Source organism: Lissotriton vulgaris, chromosome 7 (assembly GCF_964263255.1).
Source record: "Lissotriton vulgaris chromosome 7, aLisVul1.2, whole genome shotgun sequence".
Classification (NCBI taxonomy): domain Eukaryota; kingdom Metazoa; phylum Chordata; class Amphibia; order Caudata; family Salamandridae; genus Lissotriton; species Lissotriton vulgaris.
In genome coordinates, this window is record NC_141695.1 from 2,320,909 (window position 1) to 2,341,657 (window position 20,749).

General features: G+C 59.7%; 1 protein-coding gene across 1 annotated transcript in view; it reads right to left on the minus strand.

Annotated features, from left to right (window-relative positions):
* LOC147700477 (putative cation-transporting ATPase 13A4) overlaps positions 1–17,978 on the minus strand; it is a 567,847-nt gene extending 549,869 nt beyond the window's left edge. The window contains exons 1-2 of the mRNA XM_086928422.1: positions 17,973–17,978; positions 17,630–17,803 (exon numbers count right to left, since the gene is read on the minus strand). Of these exons, the coding sequence (XP_086784548.1) occupies positions 17,630–17,803; positions 17,973–17,978 (180 nt within the window). The remainder of the gene's footprint in view (positions 1–17,629; positions 17,804–17,972) is intronic.
* Between the last annotated feature and the right edge of the window lie 2,771 nt (positions 17,979–20,749).

The window sequence follows — 20,749 nt, forward strand, 5'->3', positions numbered from 1 at the left end:
CCTGCAGTGGACACCCCCAGCTCACCCGTGTCTCTCTGGCTCACCCCTGCAGTGTACACCCCCAGCTCACCCGTGTCTCTCTGGCTCACCCCTGCAGTGGACACCCCCAGCTCACCTGTGTCTCTCTGGCTCACCCCTGCAGTGGACACCCTGAGCTCCCCTGTGTCTCTCTGGCTCCCCCCTGCAGTGGACACCCCAGCTCACCCGTGTCTCTCTGGCTCGCTCCTGCAGTGGACACCCCCAGCTCACCCGTGTCTCTCGGGCTCACCCCTGCAGTGGACAACCTGAGCTCACCTGTGTCTCTCTGGCTCCACCCTGCAGTGGACACCCCAGCTCACCTGTGTCTCTCTGGCTCACCCCTGCAGTGGACACCCCAGCTCACCTGTGTCTCTCTGGCTCACCCCTGCAGTGGACAACCCCAGTTCACCCATGTCTCTCTGGCTCACCCCTGCAGTGTACACCCCCAGCTCACCCGTGTCTCTCTGGCTCACTCCTGCAGTGGACACCCCCAGCTCAGCAGTGTCTCTCTGGCTCACCCCAGCAGTGGACACCCCCAGCTCACCTGTGTCTCTCTGGCTCACCCCTGCAGTGGACACCCCCAGCTCACCCGTGTCTCTCTGACTCACCCCTGTAGTGGACACCCCCAGCTCAGCGGTGTCTCTCTGGCTCACCCCAGCAGTGGACACCCTGAGCTCACCCGTGTCTCTCTGGCTCACCCCTGCAGTATACACCCCCAGCTCACCCGTGTCTCTCTGGCTCACCCCTGCAGTGGACACCCCAGCTCACCCGTGTCTCTCTGGCTCACCCCTGCAGTGGACACCCCCAGCTCACCCGTGTCTCTCTGGCTCACCCCTGCAGTGGACACCCTGAGCTCACCTGTGTCTCTCTGGCTCACCCCTGCAGTGGACACCCCCAGCTCACCCGTGTCTCTCTGGCTCACCCCTGCAGTGTACACCCCCAGCTCACCCGTGTCTCTCTGGCTCACCCCTGCAGTGTACACCCCCAGCTCACCCGTGTCTGTCTGGCTCACCCCTGCAGTGGACACCCCCAGCTCACCCGTGTCTCTCTGGCTCACCCCTGCAGTGGACACCCCCAGCTCACCCGTGTCTCTCTGGCTCACCCCTGCAGTGTACACCCCCAGCTCACCCGTGTCTGTCTGGCTCACCCATACAGTGTACACCTCCAGCTCACCCGTTTCTCTCTGGCTCACCCCTGCAGTGGACACCCCAGCTCACCCGTGTCTCTCTGACTCACCCCTGCAGTGGACACCCCCAGCTCAGCAGTGTCTTTCTGGCTCACCCCTGCAGTGGACACCCCCAGCTCAGCAGTGTCTCTCTGGCTCACCCCTGCAGTGGACACCCCCAGCTCACCCGTGTCTCTCTGGCTCCCCCCTGCAGTGGACACCCCCAGCTCACCCGTGTCTCTCTGGCTCCCCCCTGCAGTGGACAACCCCAGCTCACCCGTGTCTCTCTGGCTCACCCATGCAGTGTACACCCCCAGCTCACCAGTGTCTCTCTGGCTCACCCATGCCGTGGATACCCCCAGCTCACCAGTGTCTCTCTGGCTCACCCCTGCAGTGGACACCCCTAGCTCACCCGTGTCTCTCTGGCTCACCCCTTCAGTGGACAACCCCAGCTCACCCGTGTCTCTGGCTCCCCCCTGCAGTGTACACCCTGAGCTCACCCGTGTCTCTCTGGCTCACCACTGCAGTGGACACCCTCTGCTCACCCGTGTCTCCCTGGCTCACCCCTGCAGTGGACACCCTGAGCTCTTCTGTGTCGATCTCACTCACCCCTGCAGTGGACACCCCCAGCTCACCAGTGTCTCTCTGACTTCTCCCTGCAGTGGACACCCTGAGCTCACCTGTGTCTCTCTGGCTCACCCCTTCAGTGGACAACCCCAGCTCACCCGTGTCTCTCTGGCTCCCCCCTGCAGTGTACACCCTGAGCTCACCCGTGTCTCTCTGGCTCACCCCTGCAGTGGACACCCCCAGCTCACCCGTGTCTCTCGGGCTCACCCCTGCAGTGGACACCCCCAGCTCACCTGTGTCTCTCTGGCTCACCCCTGCAGTGGACACCCCAGCTCACCTGTGTCTCTCTGACTCACCCCTGCAGTGGACACCCCCAGCTCAGCAGTGTCTCTCTGGCTCACCCCTGCAGTGGACACCCCCAGCTCACCCGTGTCTCTCTGGCTCCCCCCTGCAGTGTACACCCTGAGCTCACCCGTGTCTCTCTGGCTCACCACTGCAGTGGACACCCTCTGCTCACCCGTGTCTCTCTGACTCACCCCTGCAGTGGACACCCTGAGCTCACCTGTGTCTCTCTGGCTCCCCCTACAGTGGACAACCCAGCTCACCTGTGTCTCTCTGGCTCACCCCTGCAGTGGACAACCTGAGCTCACCTGTGTCTCTCTGGCTCCCCCCTGCAGTGGACAACCCCAGCTCACCCGTGTCTCTCTGGCTCACCCCTGCAGTGGACACCCCAGCTCACCCGTGTCTCTCTGGCTCACCCCTGCAGTGGACACCCCAGCTCACCTGTGTCTCTCTGGCTCACCCCTGCAGTGGACAACCCCAGTTCACCCATGTCTCTCTGGCTCACCCCTGCAGTGTACACCCTGAGTTCATCTGTGCCTCTCTGGCTCACCTCTGCAGTGGACACCCCCAGCTCACCCGTGTCTCTCTGACTCACCCCTGCAGTGGACACCCCAGCTCACCTGTGTCTCTCTGGCTCACCCCTGCAGTGGACACCCCCGGCTCACCCGTGCCTCTCTGGCTCACCTCTGCAGTGGACACCCCCAGCTCACCCGTGTCTCTCTGACTCACCCCTGCAGTGGACACCCCAGCTCACCCGTGTCTCTCGGGCTCTCCCCTGCAGTGGACACCCTCAGCTCACCCGTATCTCTCTGGCTCACCCCTGCAGTGGACACCCCCAGCTCACTCGTGTCTCTCTGGCTCACCCCTGCAGTGGACACCCCCAGCTCACCTGTGTCTCTCTGACTCACCCCTGTAGTGGACACCCTGAGCACTTCTGTGTCTCTCAGGCTCACCCCTGTAGTGGACACCCCCAACTCACCTGTGTCTCTCTGGCTCCCCCTGCAGTGTACGCACTGAGCTCACCTGTGTCTCTTTGGCTCTCCCCTGCAGTGTACACCCCCAGCTCACTCGTGTCTCTCTGGCTCACCCCTGCAGTGGACACCCCCAGCTCACCCGTGTCTTCCTGGCTCACCCCTGCAGTGGACAGCCCCAACTCACCTGTGTATCTCTGGCTCCCCCCTGCAGTGTACACACTGAGTTCATCTGTGTCTCTCTGGCTCACCCCTGCAGTGAACACCCCCAGTTCACCCATGTCTCTCTGGCTCACCCCTGCAGTGGATACCCCCAGCTCACCTGTGTCTCTTTGGCTCACCCCTGCAGTGGACAACCCAGCTCACCTGTGTCTCTCTGGCTCCCCCTACAGTGTACAACCTGAGCTCACCTGTGTCTCTCTGGCTCCCCCCTGCAGTGGACACCCCCAGCTCACCCGTGTCTCTCTGGCTCCCCCTACAGTGTACAACCTGAGCTCACCTGTGTCTCTCTGGCTCCCCCCTGCAGTGGACACCCCCAGCTCACCTGTGTCTCTCTGGCTCCCCCTACAGTGTACAACCTGAGCTCACCTGTGTCTCCCTGCTCACCCCTGCAGTGTACACCCCCAGCTCACCCGTGTCTCTCTGGCTCACCCCTGCAGTGGACACCCCCAGCTCACCTGTGTCTCTCTGGCTCACCCCTGCAGTGTACACCCTGAGCTCACCCGTGTCTCTCTGGCTCACCCCTGCAGTGTACACCCCCAGCTCACCCGTGTCTCTCTGGCTCACCCCTGCAGTGTACACCCTGAGTTCATCTGTGCCTCTCTGGCTCACCCCTGCAGTGGACACCCCCAGCTCACCTGTGTCTCTCTGACTCACCTCTGCAGTGGACACCCCCAGCTCACCTGTGTCTCTCTGACTCACCTCTGCAGTGGACACCCCCAGCTCACTCGTGTCTCTCTGGCTCACCCCTGCAGTGTACACCCCCAGCTCACCCGTGTCTCTCTGACTCACCCCTGCAGTGGACACCCCAGCTCACCTGTGTCTCTCTGACTCACCTCTGCAGTGGACACCCCCAGCTCACTCGTGTCTCTCTGGCTCACCCCTGCAGTGTACACCCCCAGCTCACCCGTGTCTCTCTGACTCACCCCTGCAGTGGACACCCCAGCTCACCTGTGTCTCTCTGACTCACCCCTGTAGTGGACACCCTGAGCACTTCCGTGTCTCTCAGGCTCACCCCTGTAGTGGACACCCCCAGCTCACCCGTGTCTCTCTGGCTCCCCCCTGCAGTGGACAACCCCAGCTCACCCGTGTCTCTCTGGCTCACCTCTGCAGTGGACACCCCCAGCTCACCTGTGTCTCTCTGACTCACCTCTGCAGTGGACACCCCCAGCTCACTCGTGTCTCTCTGGCTCACCCCTGCAGTGTACACCCCCAGCTCACCCGTGTCTCTCTGACTCACCCCTGCAGTGGACACCCCAGCTCACCTGTGTCTCTCTGACTCACCCCTGTAGTGGACACCCTGAGCACTTCCGTGTCTCTCAGGCTCACCCCTGTAGTGGACACCCCCAGCTCACCCGTGTCTCTCTGGCTCCCCCCTGCAGTGGACAACCCCAGCTCACCCGTGTCTCTCTGGCTCCCCCCTGCAGTGGAAAACCCCAGCTCACCCGTGTCTCTCTGACTCACCCCTGCAGTGGACACCCCCAGCTCACCTGTGTCTCTCTGGCTCACCCCTGCAGTGGACACCCCAGCTCACCCGTGTCTCTCTGACTCACCCCTGCAGTGGACACCCCCAGCTCACCCGTGTCTCTCTGGCTCCCCCCTGCAGTGTACACCCTGAGCTCACCCGTGTTTCTCTGGCTCACCCCTGCAGTGGACACCCCCAGCTCACCCGTGTCTCTCGGGCTCACCCCTGCAGTGGACACCCCCAGCTCACCTGTGTCTCTCTGGCTCACTCCTGCAGTGGACACCCCAGCTCACCCGTGTCTCTCTGACTCACCCCTGCAGTGGACACCCCCAGCTCAGCAGTGTCTCTCTGGCTCACCCCTGCAGTGTACACCCCCAGCTCACCCGTGTCTCTCTGGCTCACCCCTGCAGTGTACATCCTGAGTTCATCTGTGTCTCTCTGGCTCACCTCTGCAGTGGACACCCCCAGCTCACCCGTGTCTCTCTGACTCACCCCTGCAGTGGACACCCCAGCTCACCTGTGTCTCTCTTGCTCTCCCCTGCAGTGGACACCCCCAGCTCACCCGTGTCTCTCTGACTCACCCCTGCAGTGGACACCCCAGCTCACCTGTGTCTCTCTGGCTCTCCCCTGCAGTGTACACCCTGAGCTCACCCTTGTCTCTCTGGCTCACCCCTGCAGTGGACACCCTGAGTTCATCCGTGTCTCTCTGGCTCACCCCTGCAGTGGACAGCCCCAACTCACCTGTGTATCTCTGGCTCATCCCTGCAGTGGACACCCCCAGCTCACCCGTGTCTCTCTGGCTCACCCCTGTGGTGGACACCCCCAGCTCACCCGTGTCTCTCTGGCTCACCCCTGCAGTGGACACCCCCAGCTCACCCGTGTCTCTCTGGCTCCCCCCTGCAGTGGACACCCCTGCTCACCTGTGTCTCTCTGGCTCCGCCCTGCAGTGACACCCTGAGTTCACCCGTGTCTCTCTGGCTCACCCCTGCAGTGGACAACCCTAGCTCACCCGTGTCTCTCTGGCTCCCCCCTGCAGTGGACACCCTGAGCTCACCCCTGTCTCTCTGGCTCACCCCTGCAGTGGACACCCCCAGCTCACCAGTGTCTCTCTGACTCCCCCCTGCAGTGTACACCCTGAGCTCACCCGTGTCTCTCTGGCTCACCCCTGCAGTGGACAGCCCCAACTCACCTGTGTATCTCTGGCTCACCCCTGCAGTGGACAGCCCCAACTCACCCGTGTCTCTCTGGCTCCCCCCTGCAGTGGACACCCCCAGCTCACCGTGTCTCTCTGGCTCACCCCTGCAGTGGACGCCCCAGCTCACCTGTGTCTCTCTGGCTCACCCCTTCAGTGGACACCCCCAGCTCACCAGCGTCTCTCTGGCTCACCCCTGCAGTGGACACCCTGAGCTCACCTGTGTCTCTCTGGCTCACCCCTGCAGTGGACAACCCAGCTCACCTGTGTCTCTCTGGCTCACCCCTGCAGTGGACACCCTGAGCTCACCTGTGTCTCTCTGGCTCCCCCTACAGTGTACAACCTGAGCTCACCTGTGTCTCTCTGGCTCACCCCTGCAGTGGACACCCCAGCTCACCTGTGTCTCTCGGGCTCACCCCTGCAGTGGACACCCCAGCTCACCTGTGTCTCTCTGGCTCACCCCTGCAGTGGACACCCCCAGCTCACCCGTGTCTCTCTGGCTCACCCCTGCAGTGGACACCCCCAGCTCACCTGTGTCTCTCTGGCTCACCCCTGCAGTGTACACCCCCAGCTCACCCCTGTCTCTCTGGCTCACCCCTGCAGTGGACACCCCCAGCTCACCCGTGTCTCTCTGACTCACCCCTGCAGTGGACACCCTGAGCTCACCCGTGTCTCTCTGGCTCACCCCTGCAGTCGACACCCCCAGCTCACCCGTGTCTCTCTGGCTCACCCCTGAGGTATACACCCTGAGCTCACCCGTGTCTCTCTGGGTCTCCCCTGCAGTGGACACCCCCAGCTCACCGTGTCTCTCTGGCTCACCCCTGCAGTGGACACCCCCAGCTCACCTGTGTCTCTCTGGCTCACCCCTGCAGTGGACACCCTGAGCTCTTCTGTGTCTCTCTGGGTCTCCCCTGCAGTGGACACCCCCAGCTCACCGTGTCTCTCTGGCTCACCCCTGCAGTGGACACCCCCAGCTCACCATGTCTCTCTGGCTCACCCCTGCAGTGGACACCATGAGCTCACCCGTGTCTCTCTGACTCCCCCCTGCAGTGGACACCCTGAGCTCACCCGTGTCTCTCTGGCTCACCCCTGTAGTGGACACCCCCAGCTCACCAGTGTCTCTCTGGCTCCCCCCTGCAGTGGAAACCCTTAGCTCTTCAGTGTCTCTCTGGCTCACCCCTGTAGTGGACACCCCCAGCTCACCCGTGTCTCTCTGGCTCCCCCCTGCAGTGTACACCCTGAGCTCATCCGTGTCTCTCGGGCTCACCCCTGCAGTGGACACCCCCAGCTCACCTGTGTCTCTCTGGCTCCCCCCTTCAGTGGACACCCCCAGCTCAGCAGTGTCTCTCTGGCTCACTCCTGCAGTGGACACCCCTAGCTCACCCGTGTCTCTCTGGCTCACCCCTTCAGTGGACAACCCCAGCTCACCCGTGTCTCTGGCTCCCCCCTGCAGTGTACACCCTGAGCTCACCCGTGTCTCTCTGGCTCACCACTGCAGTGGACACCCTCTGCTCACCCGTGTCTCTCTGGCTCCCCCCTGCAGTGGACGCCCCAGCTCACCTGTGTCTCTCTGGCTCACCCCTTCAGTGGACACCCCCAGCTCACCAGCGTCTCTCTGGCTCACCCCTGCAGTGGACACCCTGAGCTCACCTGTGTCTCTCTGGCTCACCCCTGCAGTGGACAACCCAGCTCACCTGTGTCTCTCTGGCTCACCCCTGCAGTGGACACCCTGAGCTCACCTGTGTCTCTCTGGCTCCCCCTACAGTGTACAACCTGAGCTCACCTGTGTCTCTCTGGCTCACCCCTGCAGTGGACACCCCAGCTCACCTGTGTCTCTCGGGCTCACCCCTGCAGTGGACACCCCAGCTCACCTGTGTCTCTCTGGCTCACCCCTGCAGTGGACACCCCCAGCTCACCCGTGTCTCTCTGGCTCACCCCTGCAGTGGACACCCCCAGCTCACCTGTGTCTCTCTGGCTCACCCCTGCAGTGTACACCCCCAGCTCACCCCTGTCTCTCTGGCTCACCCCTGCAGTGGACACCCCCAGCTCACCCGTGTCTCTCTGACTCACCCCTGCAGTGGACACCCTGAGCTCACCCGTGTCTCTCTGGCTCACCCCTGCAGTGGACACCCCCAGCTCACCCGTGTCTCTCTGGCTCACCCCTGAGGTATACACCCTGAGCTCACCCGTGTCTCTCTGGGTCTCCCCTGCAGTGGACACCCCCAGCTCACCTTGTCTCTCTGGCTCACCCCTGCAGTGGACACCCCCAGCTCACCCGTGTCTCTCTGGCTCACCCCTGCAGTGGACACCCTGAGCTCTTCTGTGTCTCTCTGGGTCTCCCCTGCAGTGGACACCCCCAGCTCACCGTGTCTCTCTGGCTCACCCCTGCAGTGGACACCCCCAGCTCACCGTGTCTCTCTGGCTCACCCCTGCAGTGGACACCATGAGCTCACCCGTGTCTCTCTGACTCCCCCCTGCAGTGGACACCCTGAGCTCACCCGTGTCTCTCTGGCTCACCCCTGTAGTGGACACCCCCAGCTCACCAGTGTCTCTCTGGCTCCCCCCTGCAGTGGAAACCCTTAGCTCTTCCGTGTCTCTCTGGCTCACCCCTGTAGTGGACACCCCCAGCTCACCCGTGTCTCTCTGGCTCCCCCCTGCAGTGTACACCCTGAGCTCATCCGTGTCTCTCGGGCTCACCCCTGCAGTGGACACCCCCAGCTCACCTGTGTCTCTCTGGCTCCCCCCTTCAGTGGACACCCCCAGCTCAGCAGTGTCTCTCTGGCTCACTCCTGCAGTGGACACCCCTAGCTCACCCGTGTCTCTCTGGCTCACCCCTTCAGTGGACAACCCCAGCTCACCCGTGTCTCTGGCTCCCCCCTGCAGTGTACACCCTGAGCTCACCCGTGTCTCTCTGGCTCACCACTGCAGTGGACACCCTCTGCTCACTCGTGTCTCTCTGGCTCCCCCCTGCAGTGGACACCCCCAGCTCACCCGTGTCTGTCTGGCTCACCCCTGCAGTGGACACCCCCAGCTCACCAGTGTCTCTCTGACTTCTCCCTGCAGTGTACACCCTGAGCTCACCCGTGTCTGTCTGGCTCACCCCTGCAGTGGACACCCCCAGCTCACCCGTGTCCGTCTGGCTCACCCCTGCAGTGGACACCCTCTGCTCACCCGTGTCTCTCTGGCTCACCCCTGCAGTGGACACCCTCTGCTCACCCGTGTCTCTCTGGCTCACCCCTGCAGTGGACACCCCCAGCTCACCCGTGTCTCTCTGGCTCACCCCTGCAGTGTACACCCTGAGCTCACCCGTGTCTCTCTGGCTCACCTCTGCAGTGGACACCCCCAGCTCACCCGTGTCTCTCTGACTCACCCCTGCAGTGGACACCCCAGCTCACCTGTGTCTCTCTGGCTCCCCCCTGCAGTGGACACCCCCAGCTCACCCGTGCCTCTCTGGCTCACCTCTGCAGTGGACACCCCCAGCTCACCCGTGTCTCTCTGACTCACCCCTGCAGTGGACACCCCAGCTCACCCGTGTCCGTCTGGCTCACCCCTGCAGTGGACACCCCCAGCTCACCAGTGTCTCTCTGACTTCTCCCTGCAGTGTACACCCCCAGCTCACCCGTGTCTCTCTGGCTCACCCCTGCAGTGTACAGCCCCATCTCACTCGTGTCTCTCTGGCTCACCCCTGCAGTGTACACCCCCAGCTCACCCGTGTCTCTCTGGCTCACCCCTGCAGTGGACACCCTGAGCTCACCCGTGTCTGTCTGGCTCACCCCTGCAGTGGACACCCCCAGCTCACCCGTGTCCGTCTGGCTCACCCCTGCAGTGGACACCCTCTGCTCACCCGTGTCTCTCTGGCTCACCCCTGCAGTGGACACCCTCTGCTCACCCGTGTCTCTCTGGCTCACCCCTGCAGTGGACACCCCCAGCTCACCCGTGTCTCTGGCTCCCCCTGCAGTGTACACCCTGAGCTCATCCGTGTCTCTCTGGCTCACCCCTGCAGTGTACACCCTGAGCTCACCCGTGTCTCTCTGGCTCACCACTGCAGTGGACACCCCCAGCTTACCCGTGTCTCTCTGACTCACCCCTGCAGTGGACACCCCAGCTCACCTGTGTCTCTCTGGCTCCCCCCTGCAGTGGACACCCCCAGCTCACCCGTGCCTCTCTGTCTCACCTCTGCAGTGGACACCCCCAGCTCACCCGTGTCTCTCGGGCTCTCCCCTGCAGTGGACACCCCCAGCTCACCCGTATCTCTCTGGCTCACCCCTGCAGTGTACACCCTGAGCTCATCCGTGTCTTCCTGACTCACCCCTGTAGTGGACACCCTGAGCACTTCCGTGTCTCTCAGGCTCACCCCTGCAGTGGACACCCCTAGCTCACCCGTGTCTCTCTGGCTCAACCCTGCAGTGTACGCACTGAGCTCACCTGTGTATCTCTGGCTCCCCCCTGCAGTGTACGCACTGAGCTCACCTGTGTCTCTCTGACTCACCCCTGTAGTGGACACCCCCAACTCACCTGTGTATCTCTGGCTCCCCCCTGCAGTGGACACCCTGAGCTCATCCGTGTCTTCCTGGCTCACCCCTGCAGTGGACACCCCCAGCTCACCCGTGTCTACCTGGCTCACCCCTGCAGTGGACAGCCCCAACTCACCTGTGTATCTCTGGCTCCCCCTGCAGTGGACACCCCCAGTTCACCCATGTCTCTCTGGCTCACCCCTGCAGTGGACACCCCCAGCTCACCCGTGTCTCTCTGACTCACCCCTGCAGTGTACACCCTGAGTTCATCTGTGTCTCTCTGGCTCACCCCTGCAGTGAACACCCCCAGTTAACCCATGTCTCTCTGGCTCACCCCTGCAGTGGATACCCCCAGCTCACCTGTGTCTCTTTGGCTCACCCCTGCAGTGGACAACCCAGCTCACCTGTGTCTCTCTGGCTCCCCCCTGCAGTGGACACCCCTAGTTCACCTGTGTCTCTCTGGCTCACCCCTGCAGTGGACAACCCAGCTCACCTGTGTCTCTCTGGCTCACCCCTGCAGTGAACACCCCCAGTTCACCCATGTCTCTCTGGCTCACCCCTGCAGTGGATACCCGCAGCTCACCTGTGTCTCTTTGGCTCACCCCTGCAGTGGACAACCCTAGCTCACCCGTGTCTCTCTGGCTCACCCCTTCAGTGGCAACCCCAGCTCACCCGTGTCTCTCTGGCTCCCCCCTGCAGTGGACACCCCCAGCTCACCCGTGTCTCTCTGACTCACCCCTGCAGAGGACACCCTGAGCTCACCCGTGTCTCTCCGGATCACCCCTGCAGTGGACACCCCCAGCTCACCCGTGTCTCTCTGGCTCCCCCCTGCAGTGGACACCCCCAGCTCACCCGTGTCTCTCTGGCTCACCCCTGCAGTGGACACCCTGAGCTCACCCGTGTCTCTCTGGCTCACCCCTGCAGTGGACAACCCAGCTCACCTGTGTCTCTCTGGCTCCCCCCTGCAGTGGACACCCCCAGCTCACCCGTGTCTCTCTGGCTCACCTCTGCAGTGGACACCCCCAGCTCACTCGTGTCTCTCTGGCTCACCCCTGCAGTGTACACCCCCAGCTCACCCGTGTCTCTCTGACTCACCCCTGCAGTGGACACCCCAGCTCACCTGTGTCTCTCTGGCTCACCCCTGCAGTGAACACCCCCAGTTCACCCATGTCTCTCAGGCTCACCCCTGCAGTGGATACCCCCAGCTCACCTATGTCTCTTTGGCTCACCCCTGCAGTGGACAACCCCAGCTCACCCGTGTCTCTCTGGCTCCCCCCTGCAGTGGACAACCCCAGCTCACCCGTGTCTCTCTGACTCACCCCTGCAGTGGACACCCCTGCAGACCCGTGTCTCTCTGGCTCCCCCATGCAGTGTATACCCTGAGTTCACCCGTGTCTCTCTGGCTCCCCCCTGCAGTGGACACCCCTGCAGACCCGTGTCTCTCTGGCTCCCCCATGCAGTGACACCCTGAGTTCACCCGTGTCTCTCTGGCTCACCCCTGCCGTGGACACCCCCAGCTCACCTGTGTCTCCCTGGCTCACCCCTGCAGTGGGCACCCTGAGCTCTTCCGTGTCTCTCTGGCTCACCCCTGCAGTGGACACCCCCAGCTCACCTGTGTCTCCCTGGCTCACCCCTGCAGTGGGCACCCTGAGCTCTTCCGTGTCTCTGTGGCTCACCCCTGCAGTGGACACCCCCAGCTCACCCGTGTCCGTCTGGCTCACCTCTGCAGTGGACACCCCCAGCTCACCTGTGTCTCTCTGGCTCACCCCTGCAGTGGACACCCCCAGCTCATCCGTGTCTCTCTGGCTCACCCCTGCAGTGGACAACCCAGCTCACCTGTGTCTCTCTGGCTCCCCCTACAGTGTACAACCTGAGCTCACCTGTGTCTCTCTGGCTCCCCCCTGCAGTGGACACCCCAGCTCACCTGTGTCTCTCGGGCTCACCCCTGCAGTGGACACCCCCAGCTCACCTGTGTCTCCCTGGCTCACCCCTGCAGTGGGCACCCTGAGCTCACTCGTGTCTCTCTGGCTCACCCCTGCAGTGGACACCCCCAGCTCACCCGTGTCCGTCTGGCTCACCTCTGCAGTGGACACCCCCAGCTCACCTGTGTCTCTCTGGCTCACCCCTGCAGTGGACACCCCCAGCTCATCCGTGTCTCTCTGGCTCACCCCTGCAGTGGACAACCCAGCTCACCTGTGTCTCTCTGGCTCCCCCTACAGTGTACAACCTGAGCTCACCTGTGTCTCTCTGGCTCCCCCCTGCAGTGGACACCCCAGCTCACCAGTGTCTCTCGGGCTCACCCCTGCAGTGGACACCCCCAGCTCACCTGTGTCTCTCTGGCTCACCCCTGCAGTGTACACCCCCAGCTCACCCGTGTCTCTCTGGCTCACCCCTGCAGTGTACACCCCCAGCTCACCCGCGTTTCTCTGGCTCACCCCTGCAGTGTACACCCCCAGCTCACCCGTGTCTCTCTGGCTCACCCCTGCAGTGTACACCCCCAGCTCACCCGTGTCTCTCTGGCTCACCCCTGCAGTGGACACCCCCAGCTCACCCGTGTCTCTCTGGCTCACCCCTGCAGTGTACACCCTGAGCTCACCTGTGTCTCTCTTGCTCTCCCCTGCAGTGTACACCCCCAGCTCACCCGTGTCTCTCTGGCTCACCCCTGCAGTGTACAACCTGAGCTCACCCGTAACTCTCTGGCTCCCCCCTGCAGTGTACACCCTCAGCTCACCCGTGTCTCTCTGACTCACCCCTGCAGTGGACAGCCCCAACTCACCTGTGTATCTCTGGCTCACCCCTGCAGTGGACAGCCCCAACTCACCCGTGTCTCTCTGGCTCCCCCCTGCAGTGGACACCCCCAGCTCACCGTGTCTCTCTGGCTCACCCCTGCAGTGGACGCCCCAGCTCACCTGTGTCTCTCTGACTCACCCCTGCAGTGGACACCCCCAGCTCACCCGTGTCTCTCTGGCTCACCCCTGCAGTGGACACCCCCAGCTCACCCGTGTCTCTCTGACTCACCCCTGCAGTGGACACCCCCAGCTCACTCGTGTCTCTCTGGCTCACCCCTGCAGTGTACACCCCCAGCTCACCCGTGTCTCTCTGGCTCACCCCTGCAATGGACACCCCAGCTCACCCGTGTCTCTCTGGCTCCCCCCTGCAGTGGACACCCCCAGCTCACCTGTGTCTCTCTGGCTCTCCCCTGCAGTGGACAGCCCCAACTCACCCGTGTCTCTCTGGCTCACCCCTGCAGTGGACACCCCCAGCTCACCCGTGTCTCTCTGGCTCACCCCTGCAGTGGACACCCTGAGCTCACCCGTGTCTCTCTGGCTCACCCCTGCAGTGGACACCCCCAGCTCACCTGTGTCTCTCTGACTCACCCCTGCAGTGGACACCCCCAGCTCACCCGTGTCTTTCTGGCTCACCCCTGCAGTGGACACCCCCAGCTCACCCGTGTCTCTCTGACTCACCCCTGCAGTGGACACCCCCAGCTCACCCGTGTCTCTCTGGCTCCCCCCTGCAGTGGACACCCCCAGCTCACCTGTGTCTCTCTGACTCACCCTTGCAGTGGACACCCCCAGCTCACCCGTGTCTCTCTGGCTCACCCCTGCAGTGTAGATCCTTGAGGTGAGTTCAGTGAGGCAAAACCTTCAACAAAGTCCTGCACCCACCCCCCTTTACACCATTTTTGCTCATACCACATGGTTTTGACTATATAAGATGGCGACGAGCCCGCTTCTTTAAAGACGACTCATCCCTCGTGCACTCAACCCTTGGCTAGACTCAGAGGGGGCGCCAACAGGCTTCTGACTTTCAGCCAAAGCCTGCATTGGAGCCTCTCAGCATCCAGCACAGAGGGTCTGATTGCCCTAAGGGGGAGATTTGCCACTTTTTCACACTTTGCAGTAGCCATAAATGCTGCACTGTGCTGCGTAAAAAGGAGAGAGGAGGCGAGCGCCAAATGGATTCAAATAAGGCGCTGTCCTCTCTTTTCCCAGCGCCTTTGCGCCACGGCGTCTCCTTGAGTCTAGCAGAGGTTTTGTACTGGAAAGGAACCCTTCGAGTTCAAAGCAGGATGCGGAGACTCACTTCAAACCTCTTCCCTCTTTGTTTGCGTGCTGCAAAGTGCAGCACACGTGGACAGTCGAAAAGGAGCGAGTAATGGAAGCTTCTCTCCTTCCTTGCGCCTACTTTAAAAGGCGCAGTTTTCTGTCAATTAACCCAATCTATTGGGTTTAACGTTGCAAACCCTGGGGGGTTGCAGGGAAACGCCCATGCTCCACCCATGGTACGCCCCCTGGGCGCTAGTTCATGCAAAGGCGTGCTATGCCCCCTGGGCGCTTGTTCATACAAAGGCGTGCTATGCCCCCTGGGCGCTAGTTCATGCAAAGGCGTGCTATGCCCCCTGGGCGCTTGTTCATACAAAGGCGTGCTATGCCCCCTGGGCGCTAGTTCATGCAAAGGCGTGCTATGCCCCCTGGGCGCTAGTTAATACAAAGGCGTGCTATGCCCCCTGGGCGCTAGTTAATACAAAGGCGTGCTATGCCCCCTGGGCGCTAGTTCATACAAAGGCGTGCTATGCCCCCTGGGCGCTAGTTAATACAAAGGCGTGCTATGCCCCCTGGGCGCTAGTTAATACAAAGGCGTGCTATGCCCCCTGGGCGCTAGTTCATACAAAGGCGTGCTATGCCCCCTGGGCGCTAGTTAATGCAAAGGCGTGCTACGCCCCCTGGGCGCTAGGTAATGCAAAGGCGTGCTATGCGCTTCTTTGCTTTACTTTCAAGGTATTTCCAGCGCTAAGCAAGTTTAGCGCAGGAAAGTAAATTGTGAAAAAAAGATTTTGCACCAATTTAAGTCACTTTTGTGACACAAATATGGCATCAAATCTTAGTAAATCTCCCTCACTGTGTGCACTGTCCTCATTAGTGAGAGGGACATTGCTGGGCGGAAACAAGAACAGTGCATCATATATTTCTTCCTGGCAAACTGTCAATCACCCTTCTGATAGAGCAGTGCATGGGTGAAGGTTGAAGCAGTAGTTTGAAGCGTTGTCAGCCTTTGACATTTCTGGCCAGGACCCCGCCCCCACTTTCAAAGGGGTCTTAGGTTTCGCTGAAGGTGGGCGCAGTGAGTGTCTGGAGCTGCCTGCATGGGACCCCCTTTCAGAGGGTGCCCTCAGGACTGCACTGACTGGGCACCTCCTGATGGCTTCTTTGTCACTTCGTCCATGTCCATGTCTGGAGCCAGGAGAAAGAAGTCCCCATTCGGCATCAGAGGCTCCCTTCCCTTGAGGAGTCTCTTAGCAGCCAATGCCTGCTGGGGACAAACACTGGAGATACCCCTCTCACAACCCCTCGATAGTCCTGGTTCCAATGCTGCCCTGGCCCTCTTGAGAGCTGACTCCTCTGATGATCTGAGGCCTCATAAGGGGGCACAGGGTCCCTTTCAGAACTTCTGCATACAACAGGGTGTTAAATAGCAAACAACAAATATATTTGCAAATACAATCCATAAACTTCATCATTTGAAACCAATATTTGCACACATGGGGGACGCCTCATTTCCCCAAAATTCCATCTCCACCAATACCTCCTTAAAAGAGGTTTAGTTTGATCGCTTGGCTCAATGGGGTCACCAATTCTTCAATCCATGGTTTATTTCTCTTTAATATAATGGGTTTCCAAAACTGTTCCAGAAGCTCGAACTCCTACCTAGTGATCATTATCCGCTTCTGTTCTGGGCTGGGCTGGGTTGGGCTGGGCTGGGTTGGTATACCTGCTGTGGTGGGCTGGGCTGAGTTGGGTTGGGTTAGACTGGGTTGGGTTGGGTTGAGCTGGGCTGGGTTGGGTTGGGTTGGGTTGGGCTGGGCTGGGTTGGGTTGGGTTGGAATGGGTTGGGTTGGGTTGGGCTGGGTTGGGTTGGGCTGGGCTGGATTGGGCTAGGTTGGGTTGGGTTGGGTTGGGCTGGGCTGGACTGGGTTGGGCTGGGCTGGGTTGAATTGGGTTGGGTTGGGCCCTTTGGGCTGGCCTGGCTTGGGTTGGGGTGGGTTGGGATGGGCTGGGTTGGGTTGGATTGGGTTAGGCTGGGTTGGGTTGGGGTGGGTTGGGCTGGGCTGGGCTGGGTTGGGTTGGATTGGGTTGGGCTGGGCTGGGTTGGGTTGGATTGGGTTGGGCTGGGTTGGGTTGGATTGGGTTGGCTGGGTTGGTTTGGGCTGTGCTGGGTTGGGTTGTGTTGGGCTGGGTTGGGTTGGCTGGACTGGGCTAGGTTGGGTTGGGTTGGGGTGGATTGGGCTGGGCTGGGTTGGGTTGGATTGGGTTGGGCTGGGTTGAGCTGGATTCGGTTGGGCTGGGTTGGGTTGGATTTGGTTGGCTGGGTTGGTTTGGGCTGGCTGGGTTGGGTTGTGTTGGGCTGGGTTGGGTTGGCTGCGCTGGGTTGGGTGGTGTTGGGTAGGTAGACCTGCTGTGGTAGGCTGACTGCACCCAGTTTACAACAGCTTTCTCCCACTGAAGAGGACAAACTTCTCCTCCACCTCTCTGACTGCTAAACCAGGGACCAACTACTGCTGGCCTTGCCACTCACAGCAGAAGATCTACACAAGGTGCATAGGTTCTGTGCTGCTGTAAGATGCCCCCCGTGCAGCACTATTCCTGGTGGTGTCCACACCATGCACTTGCCGCCCACCTTTAATGCCACAGGGGCGCACAATGGAAAACACAGCAGAATCCCAACACCTCTAAGTGGCAGCCCCCTTAATAATCCATCTATCTCAGGTCTCTCTAGTGCACATGGGAAGGTAGCGCTAAAAGCCAGGGCTGAGCAAAGGTATCACTTCTACATATGTATGCATGCATAAATACCACATGCATACATACATATGTGCATGCAAACATATGTGTGTGGATGCATACGTACGTCCATACATACATACCTTCCAACCACGCAGAAGTATATTTAGATACCAATGTACCACCTTGTGCCTTTGCACCTCTTGTGAAAGTTGGTAATTACAAGCGGTTTATTTGTTTTATGCCATATTTTACCACCAGCTATGCAGTAGAACAAAATATTAATTCATATGTTTGCACTGTTTATAAAGTCTGACCCACCTAAGCTCAAGAAGTGTGTGTGAGGCCACGTCACACCATCAGTCCTTACCCCCCATGGACACTCAAGACTTACTGTGGTTCGAAGTAGAACAACATCAGCTTCATCCAAGGTGCATGGGGTGCAGTGAGCCCAGACATCCCACTCCGGCTTCCAATAGAAGAACAGCTTCAGGAGCCCCAGAGAGAAGAGGTACCCAAGGAGGCAGGCGATGACGCGGCACGGTTGCGCCCTGAAGCCCAAGAGCTCCTGAGGGTGAGAAGAAAGAAGATTCAAGGCGTAAGAATGACCCACCGACCAGAGCTGGGCACAGCTGCAGCTCCAGGCCTTCCAGATGTTCCTGTTATGTCCATGTAGAAAGAATACTCTTTGGGGGAAACACCCTTTACTCCGCATGCCTTACAACGCATGTCATTACCCGCATTTTTTACTCTGCAAAAACTTTTACAACGCAGGACTTAACACTGCAAACCATTACAATGCATTTCCCATTACAACGCCCCTGTGGAGTTAGGACAGTAAATTGCGTTGTAATGAACAATGGGTTGTAATGGATTGTGTTGTAAAGGCCTGCGTTGTAAGGTTTCTGCGGAGTAAAAAGAGCGGGGTAATGGCATGCGTAGTGAATGTGTGCGGAGTAAAGTGTCCTATTCCTTTGCTGATTCCAAAGAAGATTTTTTTTTCTTTTCTGTGATTTTTTTTTTTGTTTTCCATGTAGTAAACAAATGTTAGAAATGGGATCCCTGGCTGGCCAGGGCTTGCGCCAAAGTCAGTCAGAGACCACCATTCCCAAGTCAGGGCAAGGGAGTTACACGCCAAGATAACCCCTGCTCACCCTCTAGGTAACGTGGCGCGAGCAGCAAGGCTAAACTTGGAGGCGATATGAGTTAAGTATTTGCGCACGCACCCCAGCAACAACACCCAAGGCCCACCACTAAGGAAACTCCACACAAGGTTATATATAAAAATAGCATTTGTATTACACCAAAACACATTAGATAAAAACACACACTTTACAATGTGCCAACAGGCACAGGCAGAATTATCAGGGGATGTGTACAAGACAGGGCCACCTGGACCACTGCCAGGAATCAGCACTTTTAGAACTTAGCACTAGGTAGAATAAGCACTTAGAACATGGAATATAAATCACTGTAGCACAAAATAGAACATAAAGCACACAACCAGTAACTACTGGTAAAGGTTAAGTACCACCTACGCAATCCTAACCACCTTAGGAACAGGTCACGCAGGGAACCAGGACCTCACTAGCACCACCTGTACTAGCAAGAACAACCACCTAAGTATCGCAATACCTGTAGGGGTATAAGCACATAACACAGGATGCATAACATACATTCAGAGGGGTAAGGAACAAGGCACATGACGTATAAAAACACATTCAGAGGTGCAGGGAAGAAAAACACATGATGCCTACAAACATTCAGAGGTGTATCAAAGAAGTGTAAACACATGATGCATCAACAACACATCCAGAGGTGTAAGAACAAGGCACTTGGCGTATGAAAACACATTCAGAGGTGCAGCAAAAGAACAATTGCGCCAAACTAACATAAGTCACCACCTGTGACTGTAACTCGGCCCTCTGGCCTTGTTGGGGCTAGGACGCCCTGTGTCCCAGTTTCAGGGCCTAAACATAGCAGTTGCCCAGAAAGTGCTGGGCATCTGGTGCAGACAATGATGGGGCCAACGTGGGAGCCTCCCAGGCTCTGAACAGTTACACTGTCCCCCTGAGCCTCGCTGGACTCATAACAAAATGGGCCACGTGGAACCTCTCAGGGCTCAAAACACCAAGCAATGCCCCTGAGCCTCGCAGGCTCTGAACGAAAGGAAATGCCCCCTAAAGCCTCTGGTAGGTGGAGCCCTTCCTCTGGGGACTCTGGAGAAATGTGCGCATCGTTTCGAGTCCCTCTCGGGGACTCAGTGACCAAGTGGGGGGCTAGTGCCTCTCAGGGCTCTGAGGAAAACTGTGCCGCCCGTTGGAGTCCCTCGCTGGGGACTCTAAATAACAAAAAGGTGTCCGGAGCCTTGGAGCCTCGTGGGCTCTGCATCAAGAAGAGGTAGGGGGAGGAGAGCCTTCCCTGAGACTCCTGGTCCGCCTGAGGGTGTAGACCCTAGGCTGGAGAACCAGTGGCAGTCTAGTCCTGTCTTGCAGACAGGAAGAGTGGAGAATGGCTACTATGTGCCAGGGGTTACTACCCCCCGCTCTGCGAATTGGCTAGGACCGGTGGCACCTGGGTGGCCCAGGGCCTGGTCCTGGCCGCGGACAGCTCGGGAGTACCAGTGGGGTAGCCCAGTTGGTCCAGAGAGTGTTTTGAGAAGGAATCCCATGGGTTCACCGTGGCATAGAACAGGAGGGTGCCCCTGCAGTTGCGGGCCCGCGTCCGTGTTCTATCGCCCCAAGCAGGAAAGTCCATCACGGTGGTGATTGGTCTCCCCTGCGTTTTGGCTGGAAGGGGGTTGTGTTGGACTAGGCCCTTCTGGCAGGTTCACCCCTGAACTTTTTGCTTTTAATGGTGACCTGGTGATGGTGATTTTTGGGTTCTGCGCACTTTCACTGTGTCCCAGTGGAAAGTGCGTGCGCACTCTGAGTGCGTGGAGTAAGGTTGGCCTGCCCTCCCATAGGGATGCATGGGGAATGTCGGTGTCCCTGGTAGTTCCTGATGTGTGAGGTGTGTGTGCTCGAATTTGGTATGTGCGAACTCGTGAGAGTGAATGCTTCGCAATGATGTATGTGGCATCATTGTGACTTGTGTACAAATGCCACTTCTAGGAGTTGGCATATTAGTGTAAAATATGCCTGGAGTGTGATTGGCTGGAGCTGGCTGGTGAGCCTGGCTCCAGGAAGGCTGGATGGGTCTGCCCGGTGAGTGGGAGATTAGCATGCTTATGGCTGGGGAGGAGTGCACCTGTTTCCTTAATGAGGCTGGGTTTTCCCCACATAATGCTGGCTCCGCCCCCTGTGGTGTGTCTAATGACCCTAGCCCTGCCAGTGAATAGAGTGAGGGCTGAGCAAATCATGGGTGCTCCAAAACCAGCTGCGACTGGTTTCTCCCCCACTCTGCACTACAGACAAAGGATTTGCTAGTATAAGAAGGGGATGTGTCCCCTTAGAGATGTTCTCTTCCAGGATCCTGAGGGGGCTGCTGCTGTTGCTGGGGCCAGGAGGACCGC